The sequence below is a fragment of the Schistocerca cancellata genome, chromosome 1 (genome assembly GCF_023864275.1).
Source record: "Schistocerca cancellata isolate TAMUIC-IGC-003103 chromosome 1, iqSchCanc2.1, whole genome shotgun sequence".
Lineage (NCBI taxonomy): Eukaryota > Metazoa > Arthropoda > Insecta > Orthoptera > Acrididae > Schistocerca > Schistocerca cancellata.
In genome coordinates, this window is record NC_064626.1 from 1,089,628,202 (window position 1) to 1,089,649,220 (window position 21,019).

Sequence of the window (21,019 nt, forward strand, 5' to 3'; positions counted from 1 at the left end):
AAGTCTTTTTGAAAGTATTTTTATGGAGTGTAGCCGTGTATGGAAGTGAAACATGGACGATAAACAGTTCAGACAAGAAGAGAACAGAAGCTTTTGAAATGTAGTGTTACAGAAGAATGTTGAAGATTAGATGGGTAGATAACGTAACTAATGAGGTGGTACTAAATATAATTGTGGAGAAGAGGAATTTATGGCATAACTTGACTAGAAGAAGGGATCGGGTGGTAGGACACGTTCTGAGGCATCAAGAGTTCACGAATTTAGTGCTGGAGGGTAGCGTAGTGGGTAACAATCGAAGAGGGAAACTAAGAGCTGAATACACTGCGCCGATTCAGAAGGATATAGGTTGCAGTAGTTGCTGAGAGATGAAGAGTCTTGCCCAGGATAGAGTAGCATGGAGAGCTGCATCAAACCTGTCTTCGGACTGAAGACCACATCAACAACATCAAACAACACGAAAATCAGATGGGGCCAAGTCGGGGCTGCATGGAGGATGATCGATGACAGTGAAGCGAAGGCGTCGGATTGTTGCAGATATCAAAGCAGTCGTGTGTGATCTGGCATTGTCATGCTCAAGAAGACGGTGCTCTGTGTATAAGAACTCTTCTGCTGTTAGAGACTCGATTACAACATGCTGTTTCTCATTCATAGTTACTTTACACACTGCCATGTTACATGCTACAATTCGGAGCCCCTTAACGGTAGGGGGTAGCAACTTGCGTCAGCAAAGCCGTAAAGTTTACCGAGTAATATGCATAAACAAAATCCCTCAACCAATTTTGAGAACACAGACAAAAATTTCGGAGTACGCTCTTGTATTAAGTTACTCTACATACATTAGGTGTAATGACTAGAGCGATAAATTACAAGGAATTTGACTTTATATGGAGACGTACCCGACTGTCAGCGTCCCTGTGCGCTGTTTTCTAATGGGTTAAGCAGGGTTAAAAGGGAAAAAAGAGGGGGGGAGAGAGAGAGAGAGAGAGTGGTAACAGGGAAGGTATCCTGCCACTCTACCACTAATATTGCCAAATCTAAAATTTAACATGCCGACCCCGTGAAGACACGAAAAACAAGAAGAAGAGTTAAAGGGACGATAATCTGTTTTGGTATGAGGGTGAGTGTACAGCATCGAAAGGTAAAACAGAATGAAAATTCGACCCGAAGCTGACCAAACTGGATAGTTTATTTGTTCATGTACTATCGAGAATCACAACTGTGTCTACCGTTAACCTGTCTCTCAGATTTACAAGTTTGCTGATAACTTGTAAACATTATTAAAGAGCAAACGGCCTTCATTCGTTGCACTTTAGTAAAAAACCAAATTCAAAAGAAATTATTCCAATGTTATTACATTTGGATGTACTGTAATGTGTGGGGTTCGCGAGTCAAACTAGCGCTTTACCGGTAAGACCTGAGACGGTTTAATTTTATATCGTAAAATTGGTCTTGAGGTAAGGATGTGGACACCGGTCTCGAGTGGAGCTTTGAGGTAGTGTGCCCAGCTGCGTGACGTAATTACCGTACAGCTAGTGATGGCGGGAAGTGGGTCAGGTTGTCCCACTCTCTACTTGTTGAGCCTCCCCCCCCCCCTCCCCCCTTTCACTTCTGCTCCGCCAGCACAGGCCGTGCCAGCCCAGTTTCGAGCTCGCAAGTCTTGACGCTTTGAAGTTATTGCATTGTTTACATGTCCCCATTCTCCGCATTAAAGCTATACAGCGAAATGAATACGCTTAAACGAATACATTTTGTTGGATATACATTCGAAAGGCTTGATACAAAGACAGAGCCTGGCGTAAGTGCTCCGTCCTCAGATCTTTCACAGATTGCTGCCTATAGGGACGTCCATTAATTACGTGAGGAGTTTTCCTTACAGTCTGGACCCCCTCCCTCTTTGATGAGATGTGGTGGGAACCCCCCCGCCCGCCCCACCCTGCACCTCAAGTGGGGTTTACCCCGAAGTCTTTTAAATTTGTTTTAAACATTGATTAAACACTTTATTAAAACCATATTTTATTTTCAAAGCATATTAACACTCTGCCTTCCGGCGACATCACAGTGGTGTCGTGTTCATAGTATCGCGCAGTGGCCGGCGACACCACTTAAGTATCTTTTGCATTCCGTTGGTGTTTTGTTGTGGTAACAGTAAGTTACACACGTCAAGAAGTTTTTTAATTTTTTTTTTTTTTTTACGTACTTGTGCCCTTTCATCGTGGCAGACGAAAGAGACTGTACGATTATTTACGATGAATGCGCGGAGCAAAACTTGGAGGTTGCCACTACATCGCCTACGTCTCATCATGATCCGGTTGACAGACTTCCCGGTCACGTAAAGCAACACCAACTAATACGCCTACGTATTTCCGAAACTAATAAACGAAAACGAAGAAACTCCCATGTATGTTACAAAGCAAAAAGAAAAGAACAATAAACTTAATGTGCAAGTCTTGTGGAGTTGCGTTACATCTTGGAGACTGTTTTGGTGCATGTCATATGAAAGAGAAATAGTAAGTTCCAAAGACAATGCAAATAAACAAGTATATGAAACAAACAAATTTCATATCTTCGAAATTTCATGATAGTAGGGGAACAGGGTTGAGAACTCACGATGAGATTAGTGAAACGTAAAAATTTATAATCTCCCGATAATGTCAAGAATGGCTGGCGACAAGCCAAGTAATCCGAATTAGCGCTGCCGGCGCCAAGCGAATAAATTTGTACGAGACGTGCGGACGGCAAAGTGTTAAACATTGTTTTCAATATGTAATTAAAAATGCTTTATTTTAAAAACGTCAACCCTGAGTAGTATTCAGACCGACGGACAGACGGACAGACAGACGAATAGAAAGACTCCACGAAAAAAGTATTAATGGTTTTGACGGGTCTCTAAAAAATTGACCTTCTATTGGTATATTAAGTGCATTAAATGGCATCGGACCTTCACTTACGCTTCAGAGTAACGAAAACTTTGTTTGTACCTTCCTTTGAACTGTATGATTATGTAGCTTTTCAGTCTCTTTACTTATATGATCAATAAGAGAATTCTTGTCAGTGAACTTCAGCTTAGCTGCTTTTCGCAGATGATTAACTTCTTACTCGCACATGTGTTTCGACTTGTCCGCATGCCGCTTAACATACGTTTTGTAAAAATTTTGATAGAAAGTCCTGTGGAACACAATAATGACGGCTTTATACGCGTTGCATTGATTTCGATCGTTGCGGTAGAGAACACTTGTGCGCCACTTGTTTCCAAACGGGGAATCCTGGATATGAAGACGTGTTAAGCCTTCACTTCAGCTCAGAGAGTCCATGAAGATTGATGGGAACTTTAATATTGTCTATGCTCAGAATTAACTGCCTAAAATAAAACGTTTGCGTTATAATAACGTATATTCTCTGAATTGAGAAATTGACTTTCAATTTTCGTTGCCCTCCTCTCTCCTTTGAATGAGATTTGGTGAGATTTTGCCAGATCCCTGCCACACCCCAAATTGAGCTCAAGTACTTAATGGACGTCCCCTACGCTGCTTTGCTGAGCGAGAAAGCCTCCGACCTCCATATTATGTAATGAGCCGTGGGAGTTCAGCACCTCGCCCTACTCGTCGTGGTTCCACTGTTCTTCAACCACTTTCCATGATATTCACAACATTAGCATGCGTTCAGCCGACCAGCTTCGCTGTTTCCCAGCTGCTCGTACCCAAGCGACTGACCATAACAACCTGCCCTTTGTCAGAATCTCTTGTGTCAGTGGATTTCCCATTTGCGACCCGTATCATAAACGGAATGATTCCCCATTCGTCTCTGCTCCGCCTGTATGCTGTCCTTACCGTTTGACGTGCCGCTAATCCACCAGAGGGCATTCAGTCTTCCAGTGGGCGGTGGGCAGTTTTTATTAGTTTTGTTCCGCAGTGAAATAATGGATCCACTTTTTATCAACATTCCTGTAGCTATAAATGGATGAGGAAACCGTGTCTAGAGCATAATGCAAAACACGGCAGATAGAATAAATAACGAGCTTGTTGTTGTTGTGGTCTTCAGTCCTGAGACTGGTTTCATGCAGCTCTCCATACTACTCTATCCTGTGCAAGCTTCTTCATCTCCCAGTACCCACTGCAACCTACATCCTTCTGAATATGCTTAGTGTATTCATCTATTGGTCTCCCTCTACGATTTTTACCCTCCACACTGCCCTCCAATGCTAAATTTGTGATCCCTTGATGCCTCAGGACATGTCCTACCAACTGATCCCTTCTTCTAGTCAAGTTGTGCCACAAACTTCTCTTCTCCCCAGTTCTATTCAATACCTCCTCATTAGTTATGTGATCTATCCATCTAATCTTCAGCATTCTTCTGTAGCACCATATTTCGAAAGCTTCTATTCTCTTCTTTCCATACTATTTATCGTCCATGTTTCACTTCCATACATGGCTACACTCCATACAAATACTTTCAGAAACGACTTCCTGACACTTAAATCTATACTCGATGCTAACAAATTTCTCTTCTTCAGAAACGCTTTCCTTGCCATTGCCAGTCTACATTTTATATCCTCTCCACTTCGACCATCATCAGTTATTTTGCTCCCCATACAGCGAAACTCCTTCACTACTTTAAGTGTCTCATTTCCTAATCTAATTCCCTCAGCATCGCCCGACTTAATTCGACTACATTCCATTATGCTCGTTTTGCTTTTGTTGATGTTCATCTTATATCCTCCTTTCAAGACCATCCGTTTAATTACTCTTCCAAGTCCTTTGCTGTCTCTGACAGAATTACAATGTCATCGATAAGATATAAAACCAGTTTATTGCAGGTATCTGCTATCCTCTCATCTCCTAACATCGATCATGTCGTCAATTAATTACAAGCCAACAGTAAGGAGATGTAAGGATGATAAACATATCATTTCACGTTACAAGAGAAGAAAGCTGTCATTCATTAAATTTGTATGAATTTTTTAAGTCTTGATTTTCTAAAATCACTGTTTCTACTTATAGTATAATGATGCAGGTGAACAATAGAACTGTGTTCCTGGAGCTGAAGCACTCGTCAAAATCATTGGAATCACGAAATTTTTAAAGTAAGCTGCGTATGCCATTCAAGATCAAAGCACAGTCAGCAAGTAAACAATACTGGCCGCTGACTCGTCATCATAGCCACCAGACATTCGTCATGCTATAAACTAATCAAATCAAATTTTACATCTACGTTTAAGTCACACAACACGGCGTTTCCCACATCTACGCTGTCCAGTCACTTTAATGCGACCACCCGTCAAAAGCCTGAATAACCACCTCTTGTAGCGCGGGACGTGCAGGAAGAGGGTCAGTCGTGGTCTGGAAGGTACTGACAGGAATCTGGAGCCGTGCCGACTCCACTGCCGTGCCCTGCGGCTCCATGTTTCTCGGTTTAGGAGACATGGCGCGAACGGCCCGATTTCTGTGGTCCCACAGATTCTTGACTGCGTTTAAATCCTAGCAGTTTGGTGGTCATGGGAGTGCGGTAAACTTACGTTGGTGATCTTCGAACTTTGCACGTACACTGGGAGCTGTGTGACGTACTGCGTTGACCTACTGGTAGTAGATGCTATCGTGCAGAGGAAAAACAAACTATATGTAGGGGTCCCCGATGGTAAATTCAAACTTGTTTTGATCTATTGTGCCCTCCAGAATGACGAGATAACTCAGGAACGCCGCGAAAACATTCTACAGATCACAACATTCCCTTCTCCCACCTCTCTCCAACCTTCCGGGCGTTGCAGCGTGTTTTCTTTCAGATATTTCACGCTGAAGACGCCAACTGCCATCTGTCCGGAGCAAGAAACGTGATTGATCTGAAAGGGCCACCTATCGCCGCTCACAGGGCGTCCGGTTGCGGTAGTGGTGTGCAAATTCCATCCTTACAAGCCGACGAGCAGCAGTCACCATGGGTGAATGAATCAGTCGCCTTCTGCGGAAGTTCATACACAGAAACGTTCGCTGATCGTCATTGAGGAGACACTGTTGGTGGACCCTTGGTTCTCCTGGGCGGACAGTTGCTCAACATTTGCACGTCTATTCGCCCGTACACATCTCCGCAGCCGTCGTTCTCCCCCTGTCATCTACGACTCGTGGTGCACCACAGTTACCTCAGCGCTGGTTTTGGATAGCGCCATTTTGTCATGCGCGGTATACATAGTGATAGACATCGCTGGGGTTCTGAAGCAGCTGAATGGGCTGAAAATAAATAAATCGCCAGGTCCTGATGGGAGTTCAATTCGGTTTTACAGAGAGTACTCTACTGCATTGGCTCCTTGCTTAGCTTGCATTTATCGCGAATCTCTTGCCCAACGTAAAGTCCCGAGCGAATGGATAAAAGCGCAGGTGACGCCTGTATAGAAGAAGGCTAGAAGGACGGATCCTCAAAATTACAGACCAATATCCTTAACATCAGTTTGTTGCAGGATCCTCGAACATATTCTGAGTTCGGATATAATGAATTTCCTTGAGACAGAAGTTGCTGTACATGCATCAGCACGGCTTTAGAAAGCATCGCTCCTGCGAAACGCAACTCACCCTTTTTTCACATGATATCTTGCGAACCATGGATGAAGGGTATCAGACGGATGCCATATTCCTTGACTTCCGGAAAGCGTTTGACTCGGTGCCCCACTGCAGACTCCTAACTAAGGTACGAGCATATCGGATTGGTTCCCAAGTATGTGAGTGGCTCGAAGACTTCTTAAGTAATAGAACCCAGTACGTTGCCCTCGATGGTGAGTGTTCATCGGAGGTGAGGGTATCATCTGGAGTGCCCAAGAGGAGTGTGGTAGGTCCGCTGTTGTTTTCTATCTACATAAATGATCTTTTGGATAGGGTGGATAGCAATGTGCGGCTGTTTGCTGATGATACTGTGGTGTGCGGGAAGGTGTCGTCGTTGAGTGGCTGTAGGAGGATACGAGATGACTTGGACAGGATTTGTGATTGGTGTAAAGAATGGCAATTAACTCTAAATTTAGATAAATGTAAATTAATGCAGGTGAATAGGAAAAAGAATCCTGTAATGTTTGAATACTCCATTAGTAGTGTAGCGCTTGACACAGCCACGTCGATTAAATATTTGGGCGTAACATTGCAGAGCGATATGAAGTGGGAAAAGCATATAAGGGCAGCTGTGGGGAAGGCGGATAGTCGTCTTCGGTTCGATGGTAGAATTTTGGGAAGATGTGGTTCAGCTGGGAAGGAGACCGCTTATAAAACACTGACACGACCTATTTTTGAGTACTGCTCGAGCGTTTGGGATCCCTATCAGGTCGGATTGAGGGAGGACATAGAAGCAATTCAGAGGTGGGCTGCTAGACTTGTTACTGGTAGGTTTGATCATCACGCGAGTGTTACGGAAATGCTTCAGGAACTCGTGTGGGAGTCTCTAGAGGAAAGGAGGCATTCTTTTCTTCAATCGCTACTGAGGAAATTTAGAGAACCAGCATTTGAGGCTGACTGCAGTACAATTTTAATGCCGCCAAATTACATTTCGCGGAAAGACCACAAAGATAAGATAAGAGAGATTAGGGCTCGTACAGAGGCATATAGGCAGTCATTTTTCCCTCGTTCTGTTTGCGAGTGGAACAGGGAGAGAAGATGCTAGTTGTTGTACGAGGTACCCTCCGCTACGCACCGTATGGGGGATTGCGGAGTATGTATGTAGATGTGAGGTAGACACTTTTATCACGGCGGTAAGTGAACAGTTTACAAGCTTAGCCGTTTTGGAAATGCTTCCATCCTAGACCCAAAACCCAATGATACGCTTTATATGCCCTCCACTGCTACTGCTGCCACCTGCCGTCTATGAGTGGTTCCTGCACGTTGACTTCGAAGATAAGCTGTGTCACATTAATGTGACTGGGCCGCGTATATCTGAGGGCATTTCACAGATTAATGGAATGTCCCTTGCCCCAAAGTAACCGGTTCAAATCCTGATGATGGATGATACTTTTGTCAATAGCAGTTTCCAGCACTGTGGAGCAAATAAGGTGAACTTCACTTCGCGACTGTTAGACAATAGCCGGCCGGAGTGACCGAGCGGTTCTGGGCGCTCCAGTCTGGAACCGCGTGACCGCTACGGTCGCAGGTTCGAATCCTGCTTCGAGCATGGATGTGTGTGATGTCTTTAGGTTAGTTAGGTTTAAGTAGTTCTAAGTTCTAGGGGACTTATGACCACAGCAGTTGAGTCCCATAGTGCTCAGAGCCATTTTTTTTATTAGACAATATTCTGGATGACTGTCATACGGCTCCACAGCATCACATGGAATGATGATATGTGATACTGTTGATGGCACTCAGTCTGCAGTGGGAGCGTTAAGCACGCTGGGCCCCTTGGTGCCACACGAGAGCACTCTCCTTCCTAGCATTTCCGCAGCCATGCATTACAATAAAACGCAGCGCTACGCCTAACATTCACTGCAGTTATTGGTACAGCACTCACGTCTCACTGTAGTCATGCACACGGCACTCACGTCTGTTTATCACTCTATACTCCATGAACAGCCATGAAAATGGTTCCCATTATTCATACTCTAAATAAGGACTGGGCACGAATTACAGCTTTTGCCCATTAAAACCTGGACTACTGGTTTCATTGACTGCTCAGAGTACTGTATGTACAAGTAACGCCAATACACCAAGACTTGTTTAAAATCTATGAATAATAAATATGTGACATTATTTCTTAGACACATTACTTTTGTTCTTCTTCAGTTAGAACGAAATTTGTTTACAAAATTCATTCATAATATACTTAACAGGATAAAATATACTCTACAACAACAACAACAACAACAACAACAACAAAATACGCACCACGAAGGAATTATCCGAATGCGACGAAAACGGTAAATGCTATGTACATGAACTGACAAACAAATGATCACAGTTTCAGAAAAATTTAATGATTTATTCAAGATAAAGAGATTGACAAATTGAGTAAGTCAATATTGCGTTGGTCCACCTCTGGCCTTTACGCGAGCAGTCATTTGGGTTGGCATTGGTTGATAGAGTTTTTTGATGTTTTCTTGAGGAATAAAGTACCAAATTCTGTCCAATTGGCGCGTTAGATTGTCAGAATGCCGAGGTGGTTGGAGGGTCCACCCGTAATGTCCCGAAGGTCCTCAGTTAGGGAGCGACGTGGCGACCTTCCTTGCAGAGGTAGGTTTTGGCAAGCATCAAGACAAGCAGTATAAGCTCTCGTCATGTGCGGGCGGGCATAATCTTACTAAAATGTAAGCCCTGGATGGCTTGCCATGAAGAGGAATTAAAACGAGCGTGGGATATCGTTGACGTACCGCTGTTCTCAAAGGGTGCGGTGGATGACAACGAAAGCGTATGCATGTAGTATCACAATTAAGCATGCGTATGCACGCCATAGATAAAGCAGTCCTCGAATAGGACGCTAAACTCGACAGAGATCGCTGATGTAGTGGTACCCATTTCTGCATGCTTTTCCGCGCCAACTTTTAGCATAAAGTTAGCGATATGAACTAGCGATCTCCAGAGCAAAACACTCAGCTGAAGGTGGCTGATCGGTTGTCAGCCGAAATATCGTGACAAGAAGCCGATGTATCCTGCTCCAATCCGGAAACTTTATGGAATAGTTTTTAGGCCGGGAAATTTTCAAGACTCACGAAGGCGTCATGCCGGAAGAAGTGGCCGTGCGGTTCTAGGCGCTGCAGTCTGGAACCGCGAGACCGCTGCGTTTGCAGGTTCGAATCCTGCCTCGGGCATGGATGTGTGTGATGTCCTTAGGTTAGTTAGGTTTACCTAGTTCTAATTTCTAGGGGACTAATGACCTCAGAAGTTGGGTCCCATAGTGCTCAGAGCCATTTGAACCATTTTTTGAAGGCGTCATGCTATGAAAAGAAATGGAACCCAAGACAGTCACTTCTGGTTTTCGGGCCGAATAGCAAGCGGTAATCAGGTCGGTATCCCATCGCTGTCCAGGTCATCTCCAGACACGTCCTCGCTGGTCATCGGGGCTCAGTTCGAAGCAGGACTCACCACTGAACACAATTCTACTCCAGACAAAAGATATTCCAGGCTGAAAAAGTATCTGGAGACGCCCTGGACAGCGATGGGATAGCAACCTGACTGTAGCCCGCCATACGGCCCACAGCCATCAGTCGCCATTGCTTTTCATAGCAGGACCCGTTTGGTTGGCATCCGCAGCACGCTCACAGCGCAGCAGTACGTCAACGATATTTTCGCCTCGTTTCGTTGCTCTTCATGGCAAGCCATCTAGGGCTTACATTTCAGAAAGATATTGCCCTCCCGCACACGGTGAGAGTTTACACTGCTTGTTTTCATGCTTGTCGAAACCTACCTTGGCCAGCGAAGTCGCCGGATCTCCCCGCAATTGTGAACGTTTCGAGCATTAAACTGCAGGGCCATCCAACCTCTCGGAATCCTGACGATCCAACGCGCCAATTAGGCAGAATTTGGCACGATATCCTCAGCACTTAAAGTAGTAAAGGAGTTTTGCTATTTGAGGACCAAAATAACTGATGATGGTCGAAGTACAGAGGATATAAAATGTAGACTGGCATTGGCAAGGAAAGCGAGAGAAGAGAAATTTGTGGCCTGAGACCCATGCTGTGCCAGTTCATGACGATTTGTGTTTCGGGGTTACTACGAACGCATAGGTCTTGAAACGTAACAGTCTAATTGAAATCTATTTAAACACGTAAATTTTAACAAAAAACAGTAATTTCTGACAGAAGTGTATGGAAATATGTACTTGTGAAAAAGTTACGAAGAAAATAATTACGAGGCAGTTAGATTAGGAAATGAGACACTTAAAGTAGTAAAGGAGTTTTATTACTTAGGGAGCAAAATAACTGATGATGGTCGAAGTAGAGAGGATATAAAATGTAGACTGGCAATGGCAAGGAAAGTGTTTCTGAAGAAGAGAAATTTGTTAACATCGGGTATTGATTTAAGTGTCAGTAAGTCGTTTCTGAAAGTATTTGTATGGAGTGTAACCATGTATGGAAGTGAAACATGGACGATTAATAGTTTAGAGAAGAAGAGAATAGAAGCTTTCGAATGTGGTGCTACAGAAGAATGCTGAAGATTAGATGGGTAGATCACATAACTAATGAGGAGGTATTGAATAGAATTGGGGAGAAGAGGAGTTTGTGGCACAACTTGACTAGAAAAAGGGATCGGTTGGTACGGCATATTCTGAGTCATCAAGGGATCGCCAATTTAGTATCGGAGGGCAGTGTGGAGGGTAAAAATCGTAGAGGGAGACCAAGGTATGTGTACACTAAACAGATTCAGAAGGATGTAGGTTGCAGTAGGTACTGGGAGATGCAGAAGCTTGCACACGATAGAGTTGCATGGAGAACTGCATCAAACCAGTCTCTGGACTGAAGACCACAACAACAACATCCTCAGCAAAACATCCAACAACTCCATCAGTCAATTCCAAGCCGAATAACTGCTTGCATAAGGACCACAGGTGGACCAATGCGTTATTAACTTCCCCAATTTGTGAAGCTTTTTCTATTGAATAAATCATTCAATTTTTTTTAAAAAAAACTGTAACCATTTGTTTGTCTGTACATGTACATCACATCTACCGATGTCCGTCCCACTTGGATTATTTCTTCGTGGTGCGTTGTATTTCTGTTTTTCTTAGAGTGTATGTGGAAACATTAAACGCATTTGAAAGCAGCTTGAAAGTTTGTTTCTTACTGTCAAGTCAATTCGTATCATAAATAACGCAAAGTCTTTTCACCATACGTTAGGGTTTGATACATAACGTCGTGAGGAACAACTTTCGTTAGAGACAAAATTTTGCTGACGTTTCGACTCGACGCTAGGCATTTATTATTATCGGTTTCCCCTGTGAGGGAGCAGGGTGTAAGCACTATGTGCCGTGCGTATGCTGTGTGTACTGCCGATAATCCAGTCATCTGTTCTGTGTGAAAGCAGCTAGGCTGAAAAAAATTAAAGTTTCTGATTCACTTCTAAAATATCTTTTTTTCACTTAGAGACACTCATCCTTACGTTATTTTGTTGAAAATTATCCTATCAATTTACTGGGGAAGGTATTATGCAGATCCAGCACAGCAGGTAGGCGCAGTAGTTCGGTGAAACCTCGTTGTCCCAGAGCCGGCAAATTCAATAAAAGACGATTAGCGTCGTCGGCATTTTTAAGCGAACATTTTGCCTCTAACGAAAGTTGTTCTCCATAACCTTATATATCACATCTGGACGTATGTGTGTGTGTTCTAAATAAATGACAAGTTAAATTGTTATTGATGGTGGACAAGTATTCAGTGACTGACATTGACATGCACGGTCACAAATTTGTTGCAAAGAGATTGTTCAAACGCGAAGACTGCATTGGCCACAGCACAATCGCGGGGCTTTTGGCATGTACACGACTGTTTGTAAAAAGTGAAGCACTCAGAAGCAAAGGTCTACAACAAGCCACGATAAAAACGCGTATAACAGTGGAATAAATAATTTACGTGGCAGATAGGTGGCGTGCACGTCGGCCCAAAAGCGCCCTCTTTTGTGTGACCGGACAGCTCAGTGTTACATATTTCTCAGTTGATGCGGAGACTTCATACGAAGTGGAAACGTGTAACCAAGTACCACTAAGCCTCGCAGACATCACAGGGTGGAATATCGGCATATGAGTGCATTCGAATGGGATAGAACTATTGGTCTCCGGAAGGGGGCTCTGTTGTCCCGTGACACTGCGGCTCGTACAGCACACGTTACTTCAAAAGTAAGGCGTATGCGGTACCAGTGGAGTGGAGAGGTCCGTCCAAGGCCCCGACAGGGTACTGGACGACACAATATGACTACAGCGCGAGATAACCGCCACCTTATCCGCTAGGCGGTAACGACGGAACAGCTACGTCCACAGTGCTGGTGCAACGTTGGAGCGCTGCAACGGATGTGGGGATGATTGCGTCCACGGTTCGACAACGTCTTCTGAAGGCTGGAGGCTGGACTGGTGCCACGCATGCCATTTCGTCGGCTTCCATAAACCAGTACCCACTAACGCCCCAGACTGCAATGACCACCCGCACGCTGACAGTGGCGTGCTGAGTGGCAAAATATAGTGTTTTCGGACGAGTCCCGCTACATCATGTCCTACAGTGAGGGCTGCATATGCGTTCCACGCCGCTGTGGTGAACGCAGTCGTGCAGAGCGTATTATTGAACGGCATAGCGGATAAACCCAAGTGTGACGGTTTGGGGAGCCATTGCCTGTAACACATGATCTCGCCTCCTATGTCTTGTGGGCAATCTGAACAGTTATCGCTACATAAGGGAAATTGCACAGCCCGAGGCACTGTCCCTCCTACAGGCCGTTCCACATGCCATATTTCAGCAGGACAACACCCAGCCGCATGTGACGAGGAATATGCAAGTCACCTACGAAGAACGGTGAGTATCACTGTTTCCCTGGTCTGCATGTTCGCCTGACATGTCGCCCATCGAATACGTATTGGATGTGGCCAGGCGGAAACTTGTTTGTTCAGATCATCCTGCAGCCATAGTTGATGCTTTGTGAACGGCAGAGTATTCCTCATCAGCATATCCAGGTGCTCTTTGATTCCATACCACGACGTCAAGCGGTTCTGGCTCTACTCCGTACCAAATTTCCACAGTCGCAGACCACGTACAGATCGACAATACTAACCATACACTGAAGCACCAAAGAAACTGGTATAGGCATGCGTATTCAAATACCGAGATATGTAAAAGGACAGAATACGGCACTGCCTATATAAGACAGCAAGTGTCTGGCGCAGTTGTTAGATCGGTTACAGCTGCTACAATGGCAGGTTACCAAGATGTAAGTGAGTTTGAAAATGTGGTTTAAGTCGGTGCACGAGCGATGGGATGCAGCATCTCTGAGGTAACGATGAAGTGGGGATTTTCCCGTACGACCACTTCACGAGTGTAACGTGAGTTTCAGAAATCCAGTAATACATCAACATCCTAACATCGCTGCGGCTGGAAAAAGATCCTACAAGAACGGAACCAACGACGACTGAAGAGAATCGACAACGTGACAGAAGTCCAACCCTTCTGCACATTGCTGCAGATTTCAGTGCTGGACCATCAACAAGTGTCAGCGTGCGAACCATTCAACGGAAAGTCATTGGTATGAGATTTCGGAGCCGAAGACCCACTCGTGTACCCTTGATGACTGGACGACACAAAGCTTTACTGTTCGAGTCGGTCCGTCAACACTAACATTGGACTGTTGATGACTGGAAACATGTTGCCTGGTCGGACGAGTCTCGTTTCAAATTGCATCGAGCGGATGGACGTGTGTGGGTATGGAGACAACTTCATGAAGCCATGGACCCTGCACATCGGCAGGGGACTGTTTAAGCTCGTGGAGGCCCTGTAATGGCGTGGGGCGTGTGCAGTTGGAGTGATATGGGACCCCTGACAGACGACAAGTGCGTAAGCATTCTGTCTGATGACTTGCATCCATTCATGTCCACTATGCATTCCGACAATTCCAGCAGGACAATGTGACACTCCACACGACCAGAATCGCTACAGCGTGGTTCCAGGAAAACTCTTCAGAGTTTAAACACTTCCGCTGGCCACCAAACTCCCCAAACGTGAACATTATTGAGCATATCTGGGATGCCTTGCAACGTGCTGCTCGGAAGAGGTCTCCAACCCTTCGTTCTCTCATGGATTTATGGACAGCCCTGCAGGATTCATGGTGTCAATTCCCTCCAGCACTACTTCAGACGTTGGTCGAGTCGGTGCCACGTCCTGTTGCAGCACTTCTGCGTGCTCGTGGGGCCTTACACGATGTTAGGCAGGTGTGCCAGTTTCTTTAGCTCTTCAGTATGCATGCAGTGTTACGTCCGTAACCGGTGCAACAAATTTCATTGTGATTACAGCTCGCGATGTTGGTGTTTCACTTTTTCCAAACAGTAGTATAGCAGCGTAGCTCCACTGAAGCTCTGCAGTCTTGTTTAATATCCAGCTATGCAAAAAACTCAAATTTCGAAACATGGCCAAGAAATTACAGATCTTCTGACGGGCGAGAGAGGACAACGAATGGCGCAAAGATGGCAACACTAAAGGTATTGGACTTACCGCTTAAGTTTTTATTGCTCTCAAAAACAAACTGACGCAATGCGAGATACGTCTGCTTAAATAGCGTCTTGCATTTATTAAACAGCAGCTGCGGGAGATGTTTGTCAGCATATTTCTAAATACCGTTTCATCTGCTCTGAAACTGATGCGACAAAGCAAGAATTAACATACAAATAAATCAGTTACTTTAAGTGTACATGTACACTATGTGATCAAAAGTATCCGGACACCTGGCTGAAAATGACTTATAAGTTCGTGGCGCTCTCCATCGGTAATGCTGGAATTCAATACGGTGTTGGCCCACCCTTAGCCTTGATGACAGCTTCCACTCTCGTAGGCATACGTTCAATCAGATGCTAGAAGATTCCTTGGGGAATGGAGCCCATTCTTCAAGGAGTGCTGCACTGAGGAGAGGTATCGATGTCGGTTGGTGAGGCCTAGCACGAAGTCGGCGTTCCAAAACATCCCTGAGGTGTTCTGTAGGATTCAGGTCAGGACTATGTGCAGGCCAGTCCATTACAGTGACATTATTGTCCTGTAACCACTCCGCCACAGGCCGTTCATTATGAACAGGTGCTCGATCATGTTGAAACATGCAATCGCCGTCCCCGAATCGCTCTTCAACAGTGGGAAGCAAGAAGGTGCTTAGGACATCAGTGTAGGCCTGTGCTGTGATATTGCCACGCAAAACAACAAGGGGTGAAAGCCCCCTCCATGAAAAACACGATCGCACCAAAACACCACCACCTCCGAATTTTACTGTTGGCACTATACACGCTGGCAGATGACATTCATCCGTCATTCGCCATACCCACACCCTGTCATCGGATCGCCACATTGTGTACCTTGATTCGTCACTCCACTTACGTTTTTCCACTGTTCAATCGTCCAATGTTTACCCTCCTTACACCAAACGAGGCATCGTTTGGCTTTTACAGGCGTGATATGTGGCTTGTAAGCAGCCACTCGACCATGAAATCCAAGTTTTCTCACTTCCCGTTTAACTGTCATAGTACTTGCAGTGGATCCTGATACAGTTTGGAATTCCTGTGTGATGTTCTGGATAGATGTTTGCCTATTACACATTACGACCCTCTTCAATTGTCAACGGTCTCTGACGGTCAACAGACGAGGTCGGCCTGTACGCTTTTGTGCTGTACATGTCCCTTCACCTTTCCATTTCACTATCACATCGGAAACAGTGGACTTAGGGATGTTTAGGAGTGTGGAAATCTCGCGTACAGACGTATGACACAAGTGACACCCAGTCACCTGACCACGTTCGAAGTCTGTGTGTTCCGCGGAGCGCCCCATTCTGCTCTCTCACGATATCTAATGACTACTGAGGTCTCTGATATGAAATACCTGGCAGTAGGTGGCAGCACGATGGCCCTAATATGAAAAACATATGTTTTTGGGGGTGCCAGGATACTTTTGATCACATAGTGCACCTTTAAAAGAACTGCACCTCTTCCAGATAAGCTTGTACGTTTCTTCTTATATCTGCTTCATCACTTTCGTTGACAATGAAAGACTGTGATACACGCCACAATTTTCACAGTAAATTCCATACAACAGGTGCGCAGATCTTCGCCGTAGACATGAGAGACAATGCACACTAAAGTATGAAAGTTAAAATCGTATATTTACTGCGATGAACTCACAACTTCTGGTACCTCAAACTTTTTCCACCGTTTTTGTTGAAACATGGTTGAGAATATTTCGGACGTCGTAACTGAAGTATAACGGATGAAAGTTGTATATTCAGTTGTACTAGATACCACCCATTGAAACAGTAGGAACAAAATGAAAAAAAATTTAAAATGTGCTTTGAACAATGCTTAAATCGCTTGAACTAAAATGGCAAATACATCACCTCCCTCTCGAGATTTAATTATGCGAAATATTTACAGAGGTTGGTGCATTATATAGCATATCCACTGGATTGAAACAACATTTCTTTTTCAACGCATCTGTAAGATATAAAACTCAAGAGAATATTCGAAACGTGAAAACAATCACTTGCACTGCGGCCGTGATCTACTCTGGAATAATGGTTTAAAATTGTTTCTAGAGAGCATATAACTGTACCTATACCATGAACATGAGTACTGAAAAAGAAATTTAACCAACCAACACTTGAAGATAAAAAATAACTCACTAATTAACGCATTCTGTTTGATTTGACTATTTACCACTGCTTCGTCATAATACAATCTAAAATTCCATTGTGTAACTTGATACAACACTTCTTTTTGATTGTTGAAATCTCACCTTTTATCTCGCGAGAAGCATCGTTTGGTACATGAATGAGAGGTTCTGTACTTCAACGTTCATATTTCGCACAGTCACATTAATACACTGAGCAGTTTCGTGCCAACTTTGATTTTACTTTAAAAATGAACCACTGCCTACCGTTTAGCTCCTGTAAAAAGAAATAGATAAGAAACCGGGACTTTCAAGGAGTATAGTAATGGCGAAAGAATTAGAGATCCAGGTGTGAAGTAATAAGCTTAAAAATTCTTAATGTAGCACAAATCTATCTGGAAGCTGCTCTCGACGAACATAAACATAAATACTGAACTCAATCACGCAACTCTCTGTACACACAAGTTTTAGTTTGTTTTTTATGCTTTTCTAGTTCCTAGAGAAATTCCTATGCCAAAGGACTATTTTGATTCATGATGTCAAGTGTCACATTAACTATCAAATGTTAGCCAATAAAGCAAATTTCCCATTACCTCAGTGGAAGAGAAATGGAGGCCAGAATTTCCCTTTTTTTCCTTGAAGTATTTTATGGTTGTATGGCGCAAAACACAGGCTTCTTTAGTCTCGGGCAAACATGTTTCGCCACTGCAGTGGTATCATTAATGGAAATTCTTTTTATTCTGAAATTAAAATGTTTTGTAGATTATTGCACCATCTGTTTTTACATTTGCATTTTGTCCACTTGGTTGTTCTCATCTGTTACGAAGCTTGTTGACAGTATTACATGTCGTCCAAAGCACTAATTTAAAGATTTTGAAGATGTCGCCTATTCTAATATCTAGAAAAGTGAGAATGTAAAAGGACTTAAATGAATAGTTTAGAAATTTGACTGCAGTAATTGGCGCAGTTAAGTTTGTCACTGAATCGAGTAATCTACTCGCGTATTTCCTTGATAATGACGTTTCGCTGCTGGAGAATTTAGGGCTGAAATCTTCGTGTATTATTCCGTGTTAAGAGTTGTGCCATTGCTAATTGTTGGACAGGGAGCGTGGTTGATGATAGATGAATGTACATCAAACATTCAACGCCACTGACATTCAAAGTACTTACATATTTCACACTTACGCAATACATCCACGTATGTCACCACTTACGAAATTCTCTGTACACCATGCTGGAATACTGTTGGCCACTCTAAAGCATTTAACAGGCTGGATTAACGGACGAGATCGAGAAGATACGAGCGAGTTCTGGCGGTTTTGATTAATCGGTACGAGACCATCACAAAACTTACACATGGTCTCTACTAAAATTTGCGATCCAAGGTGAGTTAACAAGATATTAATTATTTTAAAGAGACCAAGAGTTACTGGTTTTAAATATTTCTAAAAATATCGATAGCTGTATGTCACTTTATTAAGTGCATTGAGCATGACCTGAAGTCTCGGTCATACTTCAGATCTTGGTCAAGCACAGAAAACGACAATGAATACTCGGGGCGGGCGCAATACTGTGAATGGCAGAGACTACAGTTTCTGTACATTTCGCACAGCAAGGACGCCTATCTATCCTAGTCAAAATTCTGAAATTGTATGATCATGGTATTTACGCGAGATGTATGCGGAAGAAATTAATATCTTTTTGAAAATAATGTTTTGGCACAATAGTTCTACGTCACTTTATTAGAAGTATCAATATCGCCCCTAAAAACAGACAATGCTCAGGCATACAAAACAAAACTATTTATAGGACGTGCGCTCAGTCATGGTCACTTATATCTAGTTCGATGTTATACATTAAGTGTATCAAAATTACGGAATGCAGCAAAGTACCAGAGTTATACGATAGCATTTCTTGACCTGGAGAAGCACAATCGTAATATACGAATCGGGTACTTCCTGCATTCCATAATTTGGAATCATTTGATGCATGACGTTGGTCTATGTATAAAGGATCACAATAGGACGGATGTCCTGTAGTTATTATAGTTTTTAGGGCTCCGCGCCGTAATTTTTAAAATAGAACCGTTGTAGGATCGTTTTGTTGTCTATCTGTCAGTCTATCCGTTTGTCCGACTGTTAAAAGCCTTTTTCTCATGAGCAATTAGACGCATCAGGTTCAAATTTACGTCACATTTTAAGGTCTCTGGTTCATTAGAGGTGTGAAAATTTTAAGCTTCTAATTCAGTTCAGTCAAATTATCGTTTGTGTCTCATATTTTGATACTTAGAAAACTCACTCATCAAAACCTATACGGTAGTTCCCTTTGACCTAGAATCATGGAATTTGGCTATGTTTCACAATGCCATTAAAGGAAAAAATTCGAAAATTCTTACTTTGTTGTTACATAATACGAAAAAATATTTTTGACCTTTATTTATGCGTCTGTCTGTTCGTCTGTTGCCTCCGTTTCTCTCTGGAACAGTTTGATATATCGAGTTCAAATTTATGTCACATATTAAGTTCTATAGTCCCTTGGCGGTGAGCAAATTTCAAGGTTCTAAGCCAATGTAATCAAAAGATGGTGCCATTTATGTCATATATTTTGATACTCGAAAACCCACTCACCAAAACCTATAGGGTACTTCCTGTTGACTTCGAATCATGAAATTTGGCTAGAAGCAAGGTTTCCCAGTGCAAGTAAAGGGAAATATCTGCAATTGTTAATTTGTAATTACATTACAGGAAAAAATATTTATTTGTCACTTGTTATCCGACTTTAACTTTGAAATTAAAACATTCTCGATAGTCTCGGACCCTGGGGCCGATATTTTGCCAGTGTCAATGTCGACAACACACAAAAATCGAAAATATCCTCTATTTCTGGACTGGATAAACTGCCGCTATATAATTAACTCTGTACGGAACCCTCAGTGTGCGAGTACTACTCGCACCTGGTCAATTTTTATGCCTATTTTGAGTGAATAGGTGCTTTTAATAAAGATTCGTAGAACTACTGCACCAAAACATGATTTTCTAAGAGATCTTAATTTATTCCGCATACATTTCGTGGGAAAACCGTGATCGACAGGCGTTCTTACAGTGCGACAGGATCGAAAATGCAGCGTCCGACACACATCGTGTAACGAGTACCAACGTAAATACGGCGGCAGGATTATTGTGTACGTCAAATAAAATTCACACGCTCGTGAAGGAAGTACAGCTGGTACACTTCTTCAGTCACTCCACTCGAACCACTTGGCAAATGCGAGGCCCGGGCGACTCACCGACGGCGGTGAAGGCGCCCCAGAACCTGGTGAAGGGCACGAGGTAGTCCCAGCAGGCGGCGCAGCGCGACTCCCGGTACGGCGACATGCCTGCGGCTCGCACCTCACATGTCGCGGCCGTCGCGCGCAGCTGTCGCGGTCGCACTGGCCGGCGCGGCGGCGGGCGGAGCGCGCCGCGGCTCAGCCGGGCCACGTGCCGCGGGGCTGTGCGCGCGCGCGCCGAGCCGCTCGGGCCACGTGCCCGCGCTGCGCGCCAAATACACCGGCCTCCCTAGCCGCTGCACAGCAGTTCCGTCCTTGAGACAAGACTACCTGCCCTTTGTTTGCTTTATCGTATGACAAACTCCTAGTCAAAGCCTTGAAGATACAAGGGATGTCAATCACAGAGATGGGAAAAACCGACCGGTTAAAACCGATACTGGTTGAGCCGTGGTAAAAATTGCTGTTTTGAAGAGCGC

At 43.9% G+C, this 21,019-nt stretch overlaps 1 protein-coding gene across 1 annotated transcript in view; it reads right to left on the reverse strand.

Annotated features, from left to right (window-relative positions):
* LOC126091307 (uncharacterized) overlaps positions 1-20,696 on the reverse strand; it is a 579,675-nt gene extending 558,979 nt beyond the window's left edge. The window contains exon 1 of the mRNA XM_049907051.1: positions 20,562-20,696. Coding sequence (XP_049763008.1) covers positions 20,562-20,649 — 88 coding nt within the window. The 5' untranslated portion in view covers positions 20,650-20,696. The remainder of the gene's footprint in view (positions 1-20,561) is intronic.
* Positions 20,697-21,019: the final 323 nt, after the last annotated feature.